Source organism: Sphaerodactylus townsendi, linkage group LG01 (genome assembly GCF_021028975.2).
Source record: "Sphaerodactylus townsendi isolate TG3544 linkage group LG01, MPM_Stown_v2.3, whole genome shotgun sequence".
In the NCBI taxonomy this organism is placed as follows: Eukaryota; Metazoa; Chordata; class Lepidosauria; order Squamata; family Sphaerodactylidae; genus Sphaerodactylus; species Sphaerodactylus townsendi.
Genome location: NC_059425.1, coordinates 43,880,498 through 43,900,198, shown reverse-complemented (window position 1 = coordinate 43,900,198; position 19,701 = coordinate 43,880,498). Strand labels below are relative to the sequence as shown.

The 19,701-nt window shown below is 40.2% G+C and overlaps 1 protein-coding gene across 1 annotated transcript in view; it reads left to right on the top strand.

Moving 5' to 3' along the window:
* ACSS1 (acyl-CoA synthetase short chain family member 1) overlaps positions 1–17,992 on the top strand; it is a 38,104-nt gene extending 20,112 nt beyond the window's left edge. Inside the window, exons 9-14 of the mRNA XM_048519534.1 lie at positions 10,284–10,396; positions 11,314–11,440; positions 12,468–12,595; positions 13,540–13,603; positions 14,332–14,450; positions 15,062–17,992. Of these exons, the coding sequence (XP_048375491.1) occupies positions 10,284–10,396; positions 11,314–11,440; positions 12,468–12,595; positions 13,540–13,603; positions 14,332–14,450; positions 15,062–15,238 (728 nt within the window). The 3' untranslated portion in view covers positions 15,239–17,992. The remainder of the gene's footprint in view (positions 1–10,283; positions 10,397–11,313; positions 11,441–12,467; positions 12,596–13,539; positions 13,604–14,331; positions 14,451–15,061) is intronic.
* Positions 17,993–19,701: the final 1,709 nt, after the last annotated feature.

The following is a 19,701-nucleotide window of genomic DNA, read 5'->3' as shown; positions in this document are numbered from 1 at the left end:
GCAGCTCAAGTGGTACTGGCTTCACTCCAGCGTCCTGTGGAACAAAACTCCAATCTTTTACAGGCTCCCGCATGGAATTCTGAATTAAGCGATCCCATTGCGGTGACCCAGTGCACAGCTGAGGAAGAAAGTGTTTCTACCTCAGGCAAGGTATTATTGACTCCTCTTAATCTAGCTCCCTTCTAGGCAATACTCTCCCCCATCTACCTGCATGTAATGGTTGATGAGCCTTTTTCAGTGTATCTGAAGAAGTGTGCATGCACAACCAGTGGCAATAGCGCCTGGAGCAAGCACTGAAATTGTGCCCTTCCCAGACATCTGATTCTCATTTGGTTGGGAAAGGGCAGGATAAAAATCTAAATAACAGCAATACACACAATACCCTATTTCTCAATACACTAATGGAATGACTCATAGAAGACAGAAAACCTTTTCTTACAAGCAACACTTGGAGCATGTACTTACTTCAGGAAAGCCACAGCATATAAACACCATATAAATGTCTCTTTAAACTGCGATGTTTCAAGGATCATTCATTTTTAATCACATGGCAGACTAAGGGAAGATAGAACTGGAAAGAATGTGAACAGTGTTAAGTTGTACAGCTATGGTACTTCCACCCAGTACAGAAGCAAGCTGTGTAAGTATTTGAAACAAACTTCAAGACAGCCCCAGGTTCTTTCAGCCCATTTTGGAGGAAAAGTGGGATATAAATACTTTAAGAATGTATTTAAAAGAAGAGAATCAAGCAGCGCACTAGATAAGGCAACTACCACCACATTATGTAATGATGGGAGAAAAGCTCTTGCTATTCATCAGGCAAGCCAGAGTTTGTAAAATACTTTAACTGGCTTTGTTATTCCCCAGTAATTACTTTTATTTTGATGTTCAGCTGTTGTCCTGCTCTGGTACTTTCTTCTTTAACCTTCATCAATAGCCATTTCAAATCTTCACTATTCTCTGCTAGTAATGTTGTGTCATCTGCATATCTCATATCATTAATATCCCCTCTGTCAATTTTCACTCCACCTTCACTGAAATCTAATCCAGCTTTCTCTAATCCAGCTTTCTTTAATCCAGCTTTTCTAATCCAGGAGCAGAAGTGGCTTAGGAGGTTAAGAGCTCGTGTATCTAATCTAGAGGAACCGGGTGTGATTCCTTGCTCTGCCGCCTGAGCTGTGGAGGCTTATCTGGGGAATTCAGATTAGCCTGTACACTCTCACACATGCCAGCTGGGTGACCTTGGGCTAGTCACAGCTTCTCGGAGCTCTCTCAGCCCCACCTACCTCACAGGGTGTTTGTTGTGAGGGGGGAAGGGCAAGGAGATTGTAAGCCCCTTTGAGTCTCCTACAGGAGAGAAAGGGGGGATATAAATCCAAACTCTTCTTCTTTATATGTTCTGCATACAGATGGAAGAGATAGGAAGATAAAATATTTGCCAATTGGAGCTATTATGTTTCTCCATATTCTAGCCTAACAGCTTCTTGTTCAGAGTACAGGCTGCCAAGCACACCTGTTTCTTTTAAAAACAATCACAGCTTTTTGTGATTCACTCTGTCAAATGCTGTGCTGTAATCTATGAAACACTAATCTTCTGAAAATGATATTGAACTGTACTATCTCAGGTTTCTGCTAAACCTGTTGAACCAGCCCTTGAGCTAAGCTCTTGTGTGCCCAGGTTTAATTAATAGTAGCACTTAGCTTTTATGTAATTATCTCCTTCAGTGCCTAGAGTCCTTCACAGGCATTATCCCAGCAATCCTCACAGCCAGAAGATAAAATAATTGCCACAATTATTCCTATAGTATAGTTGGAGAGAGGGTTGGGAGAGCATTCTGCGGCACACTTCTTGGCTGAAATGACATCCAAAGCAATCCGAAGCTTGTTATCAATATATTACAGTTGGCATGTATTTGAATATTAAGTCACTCTTTCACAACCTGAAAGCCATAGATCTGCTTTTACCATGTTTTTACATGCTCAACTCAAGGGATAATAACATGATGTGCTGCTGACATTGTAGTGAACATACTGAAATTCGTCAGGGATGCTACTGAATTTTGTGACTAAGAACATAAGAACATAAGAACAAGCCAGCTGGATCAGACCAGAGTTCATCTAGTCCAGCTCTCTGCTACTCGCAGTGGCCCACCAGGTGCCTTTGGGAGCTCACATGCAGGAGGTGAAAGCAATTCGCCTTCTGCAGCTGTTGCTCCCGATCACCTGGTCTGTTAAGGCATTTGCAATCTCAGATCAAAGAGGATCAAGATTGGTAGCCATAAATCGACTTCTCCTCCATAAATCTGCCCAAGCCCCTTTTAAAGCTATCCAGGTTAGTGGCCATCACCACCTCCTGTGGCAGCATATTCCAAACACCAATCACACGTTGCGTGAAGAAGTGTTTCCTTTTATTAGTCCTAATTCTTCTCCCCAGCATTTTCAATGAATGCCCCCTGGTTCTAGTATTGTGAGAAAGAGAGAAATTTCTCTCTGTCAGCTCAATACCATTTCAGATTTACTTCTCTCTTCTACAGATCTAACCCATCAATATTGACTTTCCATTTTATATTTACTTCCACCAAATGGAAGTACACCAATGTATTTTTAAAATACATGAAATACATTTTGTGTCAAGTTTGTACAAATAACATAAATGTAACAAGTTAATTGGGAAAGCCAACAACATAAAAGGGTGACTCCTGACCTGCATTCTATGTAGGACAGTCTCTGATTAGTATAAAGTAGTAAGGCTAATAAGACCTTCCACCCAAAACCTTGTAAAGTAAGCCCAGGGGAGAAGCAAGGGCAGAAGCCCAAATGGGGGGTGGGAGGGTGGTGGCAGCAGCAAAGGTGGGCCGGCACCCAGCGCTGGGAGGGAGCCAGCAGGTTGAAAGAGAAGAGAAATCTGCAGGGTGGGACTCAAGGTTAGGGCTTCCTTTCCCTTGCTATGCCAAACCGAAGAGGGAAAGGGGAGGAGAAGCACAGGTGGGGAGGGCGAAGAGAGGAGGGGAAGAAGGTTTCACGCTGCACGGTGAAAGAGAAAGACAAACTCTGGCCCCAGAAATGAGTAAACAATCCTGCACTGTGTAAGAGTTTCTGCAAACCATGGGGCACAGTGTTTCCCTTCCAGCTTTCTCCATGCTACCCTAATGTAGTACAAGTGAAGGGAAAGGAGTGTGTGTGTGTGGGGGGGGGGCAAGTGTCTCTGTGGAGGGGGTAGTCTCAGTTACCTCGAGTCAGGCAAGCAGCGCTGGCAGGGAGCCAGTGCAAGAGAGAAAAGAGCGGGGAGTGAAGGAAGAGAAAGAGGATGAGAGAGAGAAAGGGGGAAAGAGAGAGAAAAGAAGAAGAACAGAGGAGATTCAGAGGAGAAGAAAAGCAGAGTAGATACCTTGCTCGAAGGGGTGGAGAACATCACTGAGTCAGTTATGCTCGAAAGTTCCGCTACACCAGGTGGCCCCTCCTTGGCCATAGCTGGCTGGCAGACTGATCTTCGGTCCCGATGTCTTTATCGAGGATTGAAAACCGCTGTGGCGGTGCCCACATCTCTCACCACCTGAGCCAATGGGGTACTTGTGCAGAGAGAGTCAGGGGTGCTGCCTGGCCTGACCTTTCCTGCAGTTCCCAGCAGATAGATTCAGGCCATGGTGGCAGGGGCTGGTGGGAATTGTAATCCATGAACATCTGGAGAGCCGCAGGTTGCAGACTCCTGCTCTAAATGGTCTGGGGCCATCGTACCTATTGTAATGTCTCTCCAGGCATGTCCTTCAAAGATCTCTGCATTCAGCAAAACAAAAGACTACTGGTGATCCTTGGCCCAAAGGATGCCAGTTAGCTTCAACCAGGGCCAGGGCTTTTTTGGCCCTGGCCCCAACCTGGTAGAATGCTCTGACTAGGTAGCCCTGAGCCCTGGAGGATCTGATGCAATTCTTCAGAGCCTTAAGACAGAGTTGTTCTACCAGGCATATGACTGAGGCAGCTATGGCTGCACATGGTTGAGGCAGCTATGGTCCATCAAACAGACCTTCCCTACACTTCCCCCAACCTTTTTCACTCCAGTTTTAAAGTAATTAATATAGGTCATTAATCTTAGTTGCCATTGTGTTTCAATAGAATTTTAAATATATAAATTGTTTATGGTTGCTTAATACATTTATTAGATTCTTAGAAGCTGCCCTGAGCAACTAGGGAAAGGCAGCCTACAAAATCAATAAAATATTGTCTACTCTGATTGGCAACCATTCTCCATGGTGTCAGACAGAGGTCTTTCACATCACCTACTACCTGGCCCTTTTAAATGCAGATGCCAAGAATTGAACCTAGAATCCTTCAAATTGTAGCCCCAGCAGCTGAATTTTGTGAAAAAAAAACCCAACCAAAAGTGTATTAAAAATCATGGAATTATACATAATATGATTTTCTGACCTTTCATTGTAAGCTGTTTAGGGCAGAGATTTTTTTTTGTAGTTTTTGGTTATGCTACCATATGAGGAAGCAGTCAGGGTGTTGTCATCAACAATATTGGTGAACATTTGCAACTTAAAAACAATTTTACAGTTGCAGAAAACAATTATTTTGATACAGTTCCTTTTTCTTGAGAACAAAAGCCGTAGTAGTGTCTCAAAACCTGATTATTTGGTAGAAAAAACCCCAGATGCAGACATTCCTGTGAGAATGATGCATGGAAAAACATTTAATATAAAGAGTGCAGGATATGAGTTGATTTGCCACAGAGTTAGTTCAGTTGCACATCTCAGTTTAAAAATAGCTCATTAATTGCTCTTTAACCGCTCTGGAACATTGCTCCCTGAAGCAGCAGTATGCCACAAGATAATCAACTTGAACAAGCATAAAGATTAGCAAATCAGATTTACTGAATCCATTTGAAAGTGGGTGAGTGGATAAATGAAAAAGATTATAAAGATGGTATATGTACTCACTGTACAAATTGTAAGTGTTAGTATGTTTGGGAAATTTCATCAAGCTTTGTTCAATAGTGTTCAGTAGGTATCCCAACACTCCCCAGGCCCTCGATGTTAACAGTATAGTCCTCTTGAATAAATTATTCAGTATTTAAGATTCAAAATTACCACCAAATAATTAAAATAAATTGACAACAATGAGCTCCAAAGCCATTCACCATACCAATCCTTTTCCAAACAGTGCACAAAAAATAGATTTAGAATGGAATGTTGGTTACAATTTGAATTCTAGGAGCTCAGAGAGAATCATATATATATCAGTAACCCATGTAACATATAAAGTATATAAGTATAATTTTCCTCATTTTGTGTGGTGAGAGAGCACTTTTAGACTATTTTTAGGCATGTAGTTTAGGGGCTAACTATATGTTATGTATAGAACCCCAGCGCCATTATGAAAATTTAAACAGCTCTTGGTGGAGAGAGGCTGTTCCCAGGCGCAGCCCTTTCCCCAATCGGCTGCCAGTCAGCTCCTTTGCCTCTTAAAATTGTGTGCATGTATCTTGGCTAAAGCATGTTATTTTTCACAAACTTGCTTTTCATTCTCTCCTGAAGGAGGGCAGATTTGCAGTGGGGAAACAGCGTATAGGGGAAACGTTTGAGCCTCTTTTCTGTTTTTTTTTAAATACTGCATTAGATATCACCTAAGTTAAGTATAATACTTAGCCCATCAGCGAACTTACTTCAGCGGTTTGTAATGTAAAAGCTGCAGAAGCCAGTATGCTGATTTCCATCGTAAGTACATCTTCTTCATGCAGTTGACAATAAAAGCATAGCTTTGCTGATGCCTGCTGAGCAATACTGATGCTGTAATTTGTCAAAAAGCATCTTTTGGGTTGTTCAAATGTTAATTAAAACAAATAACTGTATTCATGTCTGAATTATGACTGTAGGCAATGGTGGTAGTTGTTTCTAAGACAAGGTATATGAAAGGGCAAACTTTTGGGAGCAGTCCTAAGGTTGCAACCATTTTCTCTGACATGGGTATGTTTTCAGCCCTCCTGTGTGGCACATGTCTGGGTTTTGATATGACCTAAAATAGGAATGCAGTGAGTGTGTTAACTAGATTGTTATGAAGAAAAACAAGACAATTAGGTCAATGTCTTAATTGTGCAATGTCTTAAATGTAATGTATATAATAAATAGGAATATCGCTTTAAGATATTTTACAGGGGTACGTCATTACAGAAAACAGCTGTTAATTCTTTGCTCTCAAATAACTTTCCTATTAGCTTGTAAGACATGTTGGAGTCCTGATCTCTATAAATGAGAAAAGATGATGCATTGCTGTTTTATGCCAAGTTAGACAGCCCTTTCCTCTCCTTCAGCATTCAGAAGAAAAGCAAGAGGCAAAATCCCTTAACTGCATGTGAATAATTTAGACATTTACCATTTGATCTTCATGATAAATCCTTGCTTTCAAAGGAATTGTATACATTCATGTCAACATTGGGATATGGTCATCATTATTAGTTAGTTTAATGCTCCTGTAGTTTTGTGGCTGCTGCTTTTTTCTCTATAGGTCAGTGTTTAGTTGTAAAAGATCTGATTATGTTTGAAATCTCTGATCTGATTTAACATTTATCCTGAATAGAAATGAGGAAGGAATGATTAAGAAGCTTGGTCCTGAATTGAAAATAATCACAGCATGCCCATAATGGGTGGGAAGGTCTAATCCTATATAATAATAGTATTTTAGTCTCATAAACCGCTTTTCAGGCAAACCATTCAAAATGCTGTGAAAGCAGCATAAGAAAGCACATTCCATAACATCCTTGTACTTGTCATTGCTGCTGAAACCACTGTGCCAGTGTGGTGTAATGGTTAAGAGCAAGCAGACTCTAATCTGGAGAACTGGGTTTGATTTGCCACTCCTCCACACGAGTGATGGCCTCTGATCTGGTGAACCAGGTTTGTTTCCCCCCTCCTCCCCAAGAAGCCTGTTGGGCGACCGCGACCCTTGGCTAGTCACAATTCTCTCAGAACTCTATCATCCCTGCCTACCTCACAAGTTGTCTGTTGTGGGTTGGGGAAGAAAAAGTGATTGTAAGCCACTTTGGGATCCTTCAGAGATAGATTAAAGTGGGGTATAAAAAAACAATGACCCTTCTTCATGTTCAATGCATGAAATTGGGTTGAATATCATTTCCTGGAAAGCTTTAAAGTGAAGATGAGAATGAGGAGTGTCCCTGTCTTGTTACATAAGAATTGATGCTTCTTCTTCAGGTCCTTCAGCAGCACTGCAGAAAAGAAAATCGCGGCGCCAAGCAGACTTCTGTGCGCACCTCTGCATAGGGGGCACCTGTCAGACTGGTTTTTGTTGTTGCTGCTGTTTTTTGTTATGTTGTAATTCTTTTGTATCTAAATTTGCATAATAGCTTTGTATGCAGTATTGACAGAAAGGTAGGGCATTCTGACCTCTGCTACTTGTAAGATGCTACATCTGTTAAATCACTTATTTAATATTTAATTTATCATGAAATATTGAAAGGCAGTACCAATATTTGATGTATGCAAGTCTTTATCTACACCCACAGAAACTGTTGTCATGGTCCAGAGCTATGGAAATTACAAACAAACCAATAAGAGTACACTGAAGATACATTTGCTTTCACTTGGTCTGTTTTCCTTAGATTTGAATTGATTGTACACGGAGCTCTTGCTCCACTCTCCCTGTTCCCTGTGGCAGCAGTTTTTTCTTTGGACTTTTGCACCAGATTGCTGTGCACTTGCCCTCCTTTAGAGTTTTTAGAGTTTCCCTGGCTCTGCTGCAAGTTTTCCTAAATCTGCGTTGGTGCAATCTTCAGGGAAGTGGGTTTAAAGAAAGCCCATGCTTGATGCTATTTTGCCTTGCGCCCACCAATAGATAGATATATATCTATGGTCATTTGTACATTCAGCTCTTTTTGCCTGGCTGTTTGCTTTGCCGTGTGTTTTTCCTGCAGTTTTTTGTTTACACTGAAGTGTCCCTATTTCCTGCTGATTCTCTCTCCAGCCAACAAGCCAAATGATTTTCTTCACCTGAAATCATGTTCCCTGAGAGATTACGTGAAACTGATTTGCTGTCGCTCAGCTGATCAGTTTTCAGGAATGGGTTTTGCTGCAGGTGCCAAGATCTGCTGGTGCTTCCTTTCTTTCAGTGCTGTGAGGGTGACACCTGCTGAGATCAGGGCTTGCAAAAACTCAGCTTGCGCAAGAAACGGGCACGTTGTCAGAACTCTCCAAGCAGCTTGGAAATGAGGGTTTATACAGCTCAGGTTACGAGAGCAGATCCCATGCTTCTTTGCAAATTTTGAAGTGGAACAGCCAAAAAAGTAACAGCAGTCTTTTAAAGAGATGAAGCATGAGAGTGGGTGCAGGTCTGGAGCTGAGCACAGTATTGCTGAGCTGAACTGCCATTTGGCTGCCTGCCGCTTCCTTGTTGTTTCCGCAACCTCCATTTGACGAGGTTGCCTGCTGCTATTTTTTGCCATCTTTTGTCTAGTTTAGTATTGCTACACAACATCAATTTCACAGGGTTTTTGCAAAGTCTATTGCTCCTGCAATAGATCTTCAGCGTCAAAAATTTTAAAAGAAGTGTGATGCTCACTCTTAGTTCTTTACAAATAAAAATAGTAGGTGAAAAGTAATTTCTATTTATTCCTTTCTTTCTTTATATATATATTCACCAGGAATGTAATTCAACCCCCCCCCCCCTTTATACTTTCTTCTGAATTCGTGCGTCCAAACTTTAAAGCAGTTTTGAAGGGTTATGTTGCTAGTGTGGAATCCCAGGTTATATTTAATAAAATAAAATTTTATTTATATATGTTCTTTGGCTTAAATGTTTCAAGACATAATTTACAAAAAAATAAACAACCTCAGGCAGGGGAGTAGCTAGGGAAAATAAAGTCTGGGGCAGGCTCCCAGTTTTCTGCCCCCCTTGGGCCTCCACGCTGTCCCCACACACCCCCATATCCCACTTACCTTAACTGGCAGCGGGGCCTGGTGGGGCAGGGCTGGGCCCGGGCAGGGCAGGGACTCCTGGCAGCGGCCTCCTCCGGGCCTGCTGGGTGAGGCTAGCTTGGCAGCAGCCTCTACTGGGCCTGGTGGGGCAAGGCAAGGGGGAAGAAAGAGGGGTGTGGGGGCGTCTGCCCGGGTTCTGGTCTCCACCCCTCCCCTGGTCCCATGAAGTTACGCCTCTACTGGGACCTTGGAGATGACAAATCTCTCTGCTGAGTGTGACTTTCTTTATACCCTTCTTACACCAGTTCCCTCTCTCCTTCTTTGCATATATGAGATCATATTAGGATTTGACTCCTTTTCTAGTCTCTCACTCTCAATACAGCAAAGACTCAGTCTTCAATACAGAATATTGTCTCTCTCTGTGTTCAGCACGTAATATATTTTCTCTCTCTTTCAAGTTCTGTACACTGATTCAGTTAATCTCAGACTGTCTCCCTGTCAGTCTCCAGCACAGACTGCTCTCTCTCTCTCTCTCTTTCTCTCAAGTTTAACAGACACTCTGACTCTCTCAATTCAGCAGACTCTCTACAGTCACTTTCCAGTGTCAACCAGTCACCTTTCTCTTTCATCCCCCTTCATCCTCCTACAACTTACCTCTAAATTTAAAGACAAACACACACACATTTTAAAATGTTACAAGAAGCACCTCTTATCCTCCTGAAATGGTGGCCTGAAGAGCAGGAGGAACTGCTGTGCTGTGCACGGGGAAAGACAGGAAGGAACGAGAAAACCAAAAAAAAGCTTAATGCACAGTGACCTCCTTTGCTTTCCTGGCAAAGGGAGAGAAAAAGTTGCACTCAACAGTGTTCTTCAAAAAATCCATGGAGACTTCCCCTCTGATCTTGAGAGGGATGGTGAATCTCCTAAAAAAGGGTAAAAAATATGCAAGGTGAAACGGTGAACCATCCCAAAGGGAATGTACACTCAATGCGTTGGGGGCCACTAGTGTGTCAGCACACACGTTACATTTTCAATGCTAAAATGGTATTCCTGCAGCCATTTAAAAAATACTGGTGAAAAACCCACCAGAGGCATAGGGGATCATGATTGCAAAGGGAAAACATGGATATTATCTCCTTGCAAAGGCTCCATTGCCCCTGCAAAGGCCTTTTTGTTTGCAGCTTCAGTGAGAGCAAAATGGGGAATGGTCTCTGTGTGGAGGTAACTTGGGATATACTGTACCTTTTCCTGTAATTCATGACAAACCTACTATTGTTTTAATGGGTCTAGTTTGTGCCTTTTGTCAGAGGGTAATGGGTACATGAATTTCAACTTCTTCTTTCCTTGTAATTCTTCCAGAAACTGGTGGCATTTGCATTGCTCCTCAGCCTTCAGAGAAAGGAGCTGAGGTTGTTCCTGCTATAGCAATGCGGCCATTCTATGGGATTGCCCCAGTACTGCTGGATGAGCGGGTGAGTTGACAGCCTGCAAGATTCTGGGCAACTAAAATGAAATGACCTTCAGTAGAGATACTGCTTCTGAGTTTATATGACTCATCTCATCCTGGAAAAAGTGTACTTATGTGATAAAAAACTAGAGTCAAATCATTCGTCCAACTAACCCAATACAGATTACACTCAGCACGAGCCCATTTAGTTAGCCATGTTATCTTTGCTTAAGGCCAGTGCAAGGTCAGCTTGGGGGACAAATGGTTCTATGGGCTGGATAATGTATGTCTCTAATTCTGGAAGCAAAACAAACATCCAGACATGCTGTGGATACTTTCCTGTCTTTAATACATCTTCTTACTATTATTCTCATTTTATGATAATGGCTTGAGGAAATAGTGGCTGAGCAGGAATTTGAAGCCTGTTCTCTTAGGTCCAAGTTAACACTCTGATCACACTGGCTTTTCATTCCAAGGAATGTCATGTGATAATAACTGTTATCTCTTTGGGTTACCATAACTAATTATAGGAATGGAGCCAGCCGTCTAGCAGCTGTAGAAAGTTGAGGATACAGTTCTCCTTCTATTACAAAATAAATCCAGAATTTGCAGAGCTGGGGGAATTTCTCATATTGTATACATTATTTATGTATTTACAGTGTTTATTAATAAACTTTCTACCTTATAGCAACTCAAGATGGCTTACAGTATAAATAACAATAAAAATATTTTTTCAGTGGGTAGCTATATTGGTCTGCTGCAGTACAGCTAGATTCGAGTCCAGTAATGCCTTAGAGACGAACGAGATTTCAGGGTATGAACTTTTGAGAGTCAGAGTTCTTTTTGTTAGAGAAACATGGATCATATAGGCCTTCAGAGATATTTCTGATCTTGGATATTTCTGTTTCATATTGAAATATGTTGTTATACTTGGGCCCACAGGGAAAAATTATAGAAGGCAACAATGTCTCTGGTGCTCTTTGCATTGCGCAGCCATGGCCGGGTATAGCAAGAACCATCTATGGGGACCATCAAAGATTTATAAAAGCTTACTTCAAAACCTATCCAGGTGAGAATGATGAAGGGAAATGTTGGTGCAGTGGGCTCTCAGCAGTCTTCCACATAAAGAAATGTGAAGATCTGGAAGAACTTGGTTTTAGGAATAGTTCATAGACTGATGCATGGAAAGTGCATTAGAGAAAAATGACTATTCCAGGGCCATTTTTGTTTGAGAGCTATGTATTTTTTTCAAAAGCGTTGGAAACTGCTGGTCACAAAATGGTGGCTTGATTGGTGGAGCCAGTCACAAAATGGTGGCTAGAACAGGTTTGCAGTACTCAAGTTGGGAATCTTTCCTTTCCTTCTGCAGTTTCAGTCCAAATCAAGATCACTCGTGGCTGCTATTTACAGTGAAAACGAGCTTTCGAGATTTGTAATCTATTCTTATAAAGCCATCCAGCATGGTGTAGTGGTTAAGAGCAGGTGGATTCTAACCTGGAGAACCGGGTTTTATTCCCCACTCCACCTGAGTGGCAGAGGCTTATCTGGTGAACCAGATGTGTTTCCATACTCCTACTGGGTGACTTTGGGCTAGTCACAGTTCTTTGGAACTCTCTCAGCCCCACCTATTTCACAAGGTGTCTGTTGTGGGGAGAGGAAGGGAAAGGAGCTTGTAAGTTACAGGAGAGAAAGGTGGGGTATAAATCCAAACTCTTCTTCTTACATCTAATTTGACCCCAAGTCACCTGCACTGCTGAGATTCCTGTTTCAAGAGCTCTGTCCCCCTACTATTTCCTGGTATACATACCTATATCACGTACATATTACTAAATACATGGTTGCCATTCGTGAGCACTAAATTTTTAGATACAGACATGATAAGACATAATGGGTGAATCAGGTTGAAAGTGTTATGTATTGCTATTATAATTACAGTTGAATTCTTTGCAAGTATTCTGTGCAAGTATTAAGTTCTGTGGAAGATAACACAGTTATTACTCTGGCTAGTGGATAGTGCCTATTTGAGAGTGTCTTGATCTTGAACTATAGTACTAGCATAGTTGTATACTCTGTGACTCTCTATTATTATTTCACAGGTTACTATTTCACAGGAGATGGAGCTCACCGAACCAAAGAAGGCTATTACCAGATAACAGGTCGAATGGATGATGTTCTAAACATTAGTGGACATAGACTTGGAACTGCAGAGATTGAAGATGCCATGGTAATTATTGAGACGAAATTCTTCTTTGTAGCTCCAGTAATTCACTAACAAAATTCCATTGACTGTTAAGGAACTGAACTAATTTACAGAACTTTGTGCATTCTGATGACACTTATAGACGTAATGAACCACTAAATATTAATCACCCCACATCAACTCCAGTACTGTTGGTCAATTACACCAGTTTGCACATCATCAAGTCACCAAGGTAAAGACCTGGTTCTCACAAACTGTTGAGGTGGAATACCTGTGTTTGGGCTGTATAACCTAGACTGTCTCGGGGAAGTCATATGATCAAATTAATCTCTATATAAAGAAAAATTCCTGCACAACAAAATTTGGGAGAAGTATTTTGTCTTTCACCCAGACTAGTTTTCATGTAACCCTCACCTGCTGTCTGAAGTGATAGAACTGTTGAGCTCCTTCACTTTTCCTTTCTCTATTTGCATGTGAAACTTGGATCAAACTTTCAGGTTTCATTAAGTTCCAATTGGTTGTAATGCTGACTGCAGGTGCTTGAATGAATTGTGGTGTGCTTACTTCATACCACGCTGGGATTCAAAACTAGAGTCAAAATGAGGCGAAGTATCTCAGTTTATCCTGTGCTGGGTGGGATGGGAAGGGATGAGACAAACTGCAATTCACTCATGCCCCTGCTCATACGTCATGGCAAACTGGAACCTGATCAAGCCAAGAACTTTTGAATCAAGCTGTGGGAGGTGGGAGAAATGAGGAGAGAAAGCACACCAGCAAGCTGTGCTCATGCCCGTTGCAGTGTGATTTCAAGTCTGTTTGATGTGATGTTTGAAATGCAGCCTGGTTTGCTTTCTCCTGTACTGTTTGTGAGAAATAAACCCTTTTGGCATCTCTTCAAGTAAGATGTGAGGTTGAGTCAGTGTAGATGTGTTGCCTTATTTATGATTTTTTTACTCATGTGTGTAAAGGCTGACCATCCCGAAGTACCAGAAACAGCTGTGATTGGTTATCCCCATGAACTCAAAGGGGAAGGTAAGTGAATAAAATGCATTACAATCCGTTATCTAAATTAATTTTATTTTAATCATTGCTTCTTTAAGGCTCAGGTATGAAGTAGGTGTGAACACATATGGTTAAAGGTGAAACAAATAAATTGATTTGATTCAAATTGATCATATCTTTAAAATAAGGAGTAGCATATTAATAATATTTTAGTACATAAAAATGTCTTTCCTTCATAGAATGTATACCTAGAAATGAAGACAGTTTATGACCTCGTTTAATTCCATTTGGCCTCACAACTTGGTCCAAGAATTGTCCAAGAAGCAATCATTGTTTACACTTCCTGATTACTCTCCTGCCCCTCCCAACCAATTAAAGAATTACCTGTAGAATACTGTCTTAAAGAACAATGATAGCTTTTGCTTCTTAGGATATTTTTGAGTAATATTCTTAGCACTGCTTGTGAGTTTTACACAGTTTAAAATCAGGGCTTCATAATAAGATTATGTATTCGTTTCTGACTTTCAATTTGGCATGAACAACATATAGATGTTATTCATTAGGAATGGAACAGCATTCTTAGTTACACATGCCAGCCTTTTGAAAATACCATATCAGCCATAGATGTTTAGATTGTCACGCTTCATTGCATTGAGTAATGATTATTTGTATCTTTGTCCTTGGCCAAAAAACCACCTCACAATTGTTTAAAAGCAGTTTAATGTAAAGTAAGTGAATTCTGATTTCCTTTCTTTCAGCTGCATTTGCTTTCATAGTGCTAAGGGATGACACTGCTCTTCCAGAAACTGTTACCAAAGAACTCAGAGGAATAGTTGCTTCTAAAATAGCAAAGTATGCTGTGCCTGATCATGTTCTGGTAAGTTCCTCGAGATGACAGTATTTGTTTGGCAGCACCCTGGACATTCCACAGGTATGTATACTCCACTTGCTTTACTACCATCAGATCCTCTGAAGATGCCAGCCACAGATGCAGGTGAAATGTCAGGAGAAAATGCTACTGGAACATGGCCATACAGCCTGGAAATCCCACAACACTCCAGTGATTCCGGCCGTGAAAGCCTTCAACAATACATAAAACTCAATGTTGTTTAGATGTTTGAGAGCCAGAGCCCAATTCATTAGAAAGCTGAGTGTAAAACTTCATGCTTCTGACAAAGTGAGCTTTGGCTCAGGAAAGCTTGTGTTGTAATACATTCATCAGGTTCTTTGCTGTTTAGCTGCAGCAGACTAATAGGACAACTCTTTGGGAAATTATTTGCTGTGAAAGCCAGAAACATGCATAATTTTCTTGACAACAAAGCTGTTGTCAAGTATATAGGTGGAGTGATACTTTTATTCTGCATTTTAAAGTACATGGGGGGTTTTGTGATGGGTTGCATCTTGTCTATATATTTAAATCATGTGGTGATATGTGGGAAATTGTTCATTATGATAGTAAAGCATATTTCTTTCTTTCTGGTCAAACAGGTGGTAAAGCGCCTTCCCAAAACTCGATCTGGGAAAATCATGAGACGATTGTTACGGAGAATAGTGACAGACAATGCCAGTAACCTGGGAGATATCACCACACTGGATGACCCCAGTGTCATCAAAGAAATACTTGACACGTATGAGGAATACAAAGTAAACCATCCTGCTTTATAACAAGGAACTATGGAGATTTGCTCTGTTAGAAAGGATCTGTTAGAAGGATCAAAAGTAATCACCAAGTTTGCTTGTGCTCTGTCATAGGGTTTTGTTTATTTCCATGAAGACCAGAAGATTATCTTCCTAGAACTATCCTATAGATGTTTCTAACACTCACTTTCATGTGTTGTCTTTCTTGTCCACTGATCACCATGGAAGATGCAGTTTAGATCCTAATATTCTAGAGACTTAACAGATCTTTCACATATTGAAGACTTCATTAACATCATAATTGTGGAACCTACAGGCAGAAAACATGAATTTAGCCTTAATATCTGTGCCCCAAAGAAAATTTGAAGCACATTTTTAAACTATGTTTTAAAGATAAGAGAAACTGCTCTCTGAACATTTGCGACTATTTAGGTAGATTGAATTTATTAATGTTTTATTGAATTTCTAAGCACTTTCAATCACACAGATAATTATTATAGTAGGAAATGCTGTTTTCTGATTTTTAGTTTACTGATTTTGAAACTTATATATGGTGCCTTATTAGTAACACTTGTCAAAATTGATTGGCTGACAGATCAAGTGGGAAAGAAGATGTGGTGGATTGTTACAAACTGCAGTACCATTAGCTGTGAATTTTGGACTTGGCTCAAATATCCTCTTTCCTTCAAAATGCTATGATTTTGCTTTGAGAATGAAAATATGCCCTGAGTCATCCCAGCATGTAGACTGAGGCAGTTGTTTTCATTAATTTCCACACTATAGTGCCATATTATTTTTTGTGTGACCATTTTTTGCCACTCAAAAATCAGGGATAAAAATCAACATTTTCCCACTTACTGTTAAATTGCAGTAATGCCTTGTGATGGTTTATTCTGGAAATTGCAAAAAACGGCTAGGAAATCCCCTTCAAGATATCTGAAAATACATTCATATATGTGGAAAAAATAAATTGTCTTGGAATGTGAAAGGATGGTCTCCCAGGAAATCTGTAATAAAGGCCAGGGTTGAACTATCACACTCTGATTCCCATCCCAGTGTTTTAACTAGAAACACATTAGTAGCTCTCAGGGTGCTACATTTTTCAATAGAACTGGGCTTTCAGAGGATTTGAAGAAGGATTCCTTATTTGGTATTTCTCTTATTTTATGTGCTTCTAATAAAAGAGATTGTCTTTACCATTGTCCAACAAAACAGTGTGTCAGTTTTAGACTGATATCATTCCTGCTAATAGTAAAATGACTTATTATCATTATGTTCATAAAAGCATCAGCTCACAAGTGATTCTTTGCTTGTCACTCTATCTGATAGTTAAGTGGCTAGCCCTTGTATTGATCATGAAAGCAATATAGCTGGACCACTTAGAAAAAAATGAAACATAATTTGAAGAATCAGCAGGGCTACAGAGTGGTCTTAACTTTGTTAATAATTGTTATATAAAACCATCAGAGCCCAATGAAAATGGGATATGTACCTGGAACCACAGAATGATGAGAAGTTGAAGAAAAAACAGAGGGTGGGGAGAAATTAGCTGTTTGAAGTGCTGTAGAAAATACCCCTTGCAGAATCTTGGAAGAGGTGAGAGGGGAATTTCCAAATAATTTATTCTGTCAGGCTACAATTCTTAATGTGGGTCCGCACTAGGGTTTTTTGGTTTTGTTTTTTTACACACAAAAACACGGAACAGGAGTACCCTCTAGTGGACAATTTTAATAAAAATGGCCATAAAATCTGTTGAAAGAGATGAGGCTATTTGGCTAAGTTCATATTCATTTATTTTAAACTGCTGCCCATTTCGCTGCTTTACAGTCAGTTAGCCCCCTCAATAAAAGGATGGAAAGACTGAGTCTACAGCCTCACTATGGGGTATTATATAGTTAAGAAACCATATAAAAATCATCTCCTGAACTGGGCCCTTGTCAAGCATGACTTCAGAAATCTTTAAGCACAGATTCAGTACTATTTCTTACAAGATATTTTCTACTCAGGCTTTGGAGCCAGAATGCAGAATGAATTCATGTTATGCTAGTTATGAACATTGTATTAGTATGCATATTTTAACATTTCCATTTAAAATACACAGGAGAAAGGACTTGATCCTTTCTGAATCACAGCTCACAGATCTTTGAAAGAAGCTGCTGTTTATATGCACTTCTTAGCTGACATAAGATGCAGGTGCTTTATAGCTATGTTTCAGACTGGAGTCCAAAATACATCCTAGGAAATGGCCCTCAGAAAGAGCAGTGCTCTTTTCACTGCTATTAGCTAAGGAAAGAATGTAGTGACTGGGGTTCATTCATACTTCACTCTCTTTAATGATGAGATGTATTGAATAAATATCTTCCTGATTTGGCTGCCGGAAGAAAGGAGTTTCCTTCCAATAACCTATGGAATTGTAGATACAATATGAGGTACCAACTGAAATGGACAGGGTAGGTGTTTCTAATGAATTTGCTCATTTGGTTTTTTGAAACAGAATACTGAAAGCAGGACCTTTACTACTTTGTATATGTCAGCATATTTTATATCAGTTTCTCTCCTCTTTGCAGAGTAGTGTTCTGTGGTTAGCTTGAGCAATAATTATATTAATAATGCTTTTAAAGAGTCTTTTTGCAGGGGGGAGGTGATGTGAATTGTATAAAACATAACATTCCTTGTGCATTTTGTATTCTTGAAATTGATAGTTGCAGAGGTATGAATATTTAACACAGTGCCTTAAAATATAATGGAACAATGAAAGTTTTTATTAAAGATATACTTGTATTTTTGTGGCTATTATTACTTCAGCAAGTAACTTGTTTGAAGCTATTTAAGGCAGGAGTTGGAATCTTGTTCAGAGATGCTGCATCAAAACCATATGCTGAGTAGAAATGGCTGAAGTTAATAGGCTCTAAATGTATTGCATTAGTTATACTTCCCACACAAACATTGGAAATTGAGGATTCTCAGCTATGATGGAGATTGATATTTTCAGGGATTTGCTGATCTGAACAAAACTATCATCATAGCATTTGAATTATCATCATACTATAAGGTCCTGTGTCCAAGGCATTCTGGCAAAATCCATGAGGCGCATAAAATAAATTATGGAAATAGCAAATAGTTTCTCTGTTCTTGTTTGGAGCCAGTGTGGTGTAATGGTTAAGAGCAGGTGGATTCTAATCTGGAGAAGTGGGTTTGATTCCTTACTCCTCCACCTGAGTGGCAGGGGTTTATCTGGTGAACCAGATGTGTTTCCGTACTCCTATATTCCTGCTGGATGATCTTGGGCTAGTCACAGTTCTTTGGAACTTTCTCAGCCCCACCTACCTCACAAAGGCTCATTCCGCACATGCAGAATAATGCACTTTCAAACTGCTTTCAGTGCTCTTTGAAGCTGTGCGGAATGGCAAAATCCACTTGCAAACAGTTGTGAAAGTGGTTTGAAAACGCATTATTTTGCGTGTGCAGAAGGGGCCAAAGTATCTGTTGTGGGGAAAGGAAGGGAAAGGAGCTTGTAAGCTACCTTGAGCCTTCTTACAGGAGAGAAAGGTGGGGTATAAATCCAAATTCTTCCTCTTCTCTAAATGGGGCAACCGGTCCTTAGATCACCTAGGTTGAAGACTAGGATTTTCCCCATTTCTTCAAACAACTCTTGATTGCCGAACAGTTCACTTCTCCTTGTTTCTCTTTCTGGCTACCAGGTAATGTATCTTAAAGCAACTGAAATCTCCCTAGATTCTAGCTATGTTTGATGATTTCTAAGCTGCAGTCTGCAAAATATATCCTTGGCTTTATAACTAAGACTTTGCGGGGCCTCAAGCACTCGACCTAATGGTGCAGGCAGGCTTAGTTTTGGAACGTTTACAGGAAATAGGAATGCAATTTTGAGTTTATCCATTTCTGAATTTTATAGAACCCAAACACAGTGGATTTTTTTCGAATTTACAGCCCTACAAACTTCAGGTCATTATTGTTAATGTCAAATTGAGTATGGCCTATTGTAAATATTCTAGTGTATTTGTTTATCTATGCTTGGGCTTCATTAGCTTTCTTGCTTGCTTACTGGCCAGGTATCAAAATTAAGGTAGTTCATAAGAGATAGCTGAAAGTACACACCTTAAAACAGGTCATCTCTCTCTCAGAACTTGAGGGAGGTGTTCTGGAGGAGTTTACATTGGTAGCCAGGTGCATACCAATTCTTACATAATGCAGGCTCTATTACTAAGGAGGAAAAAGAACTCTCCATCCAGTTTCTCCACCTGATACTTAAATTTTATAAACTTCTTCACATTAGCCTTTTTTTCTGAAAGAAAAATTCCCAAACTCTTTTTTGTGGGAAGTGTTCTCCAACCCCTTGGCTATCTTGGCTGCCCTCTGCTGTATTTTTCTAACACTGCAATATCTTTGAAGATATCACAACCAGAACTGTATGTAGTGTTCCGAATGAGACCAAACCATGACTTTATACAAAGCCATTACAATATTTGCTG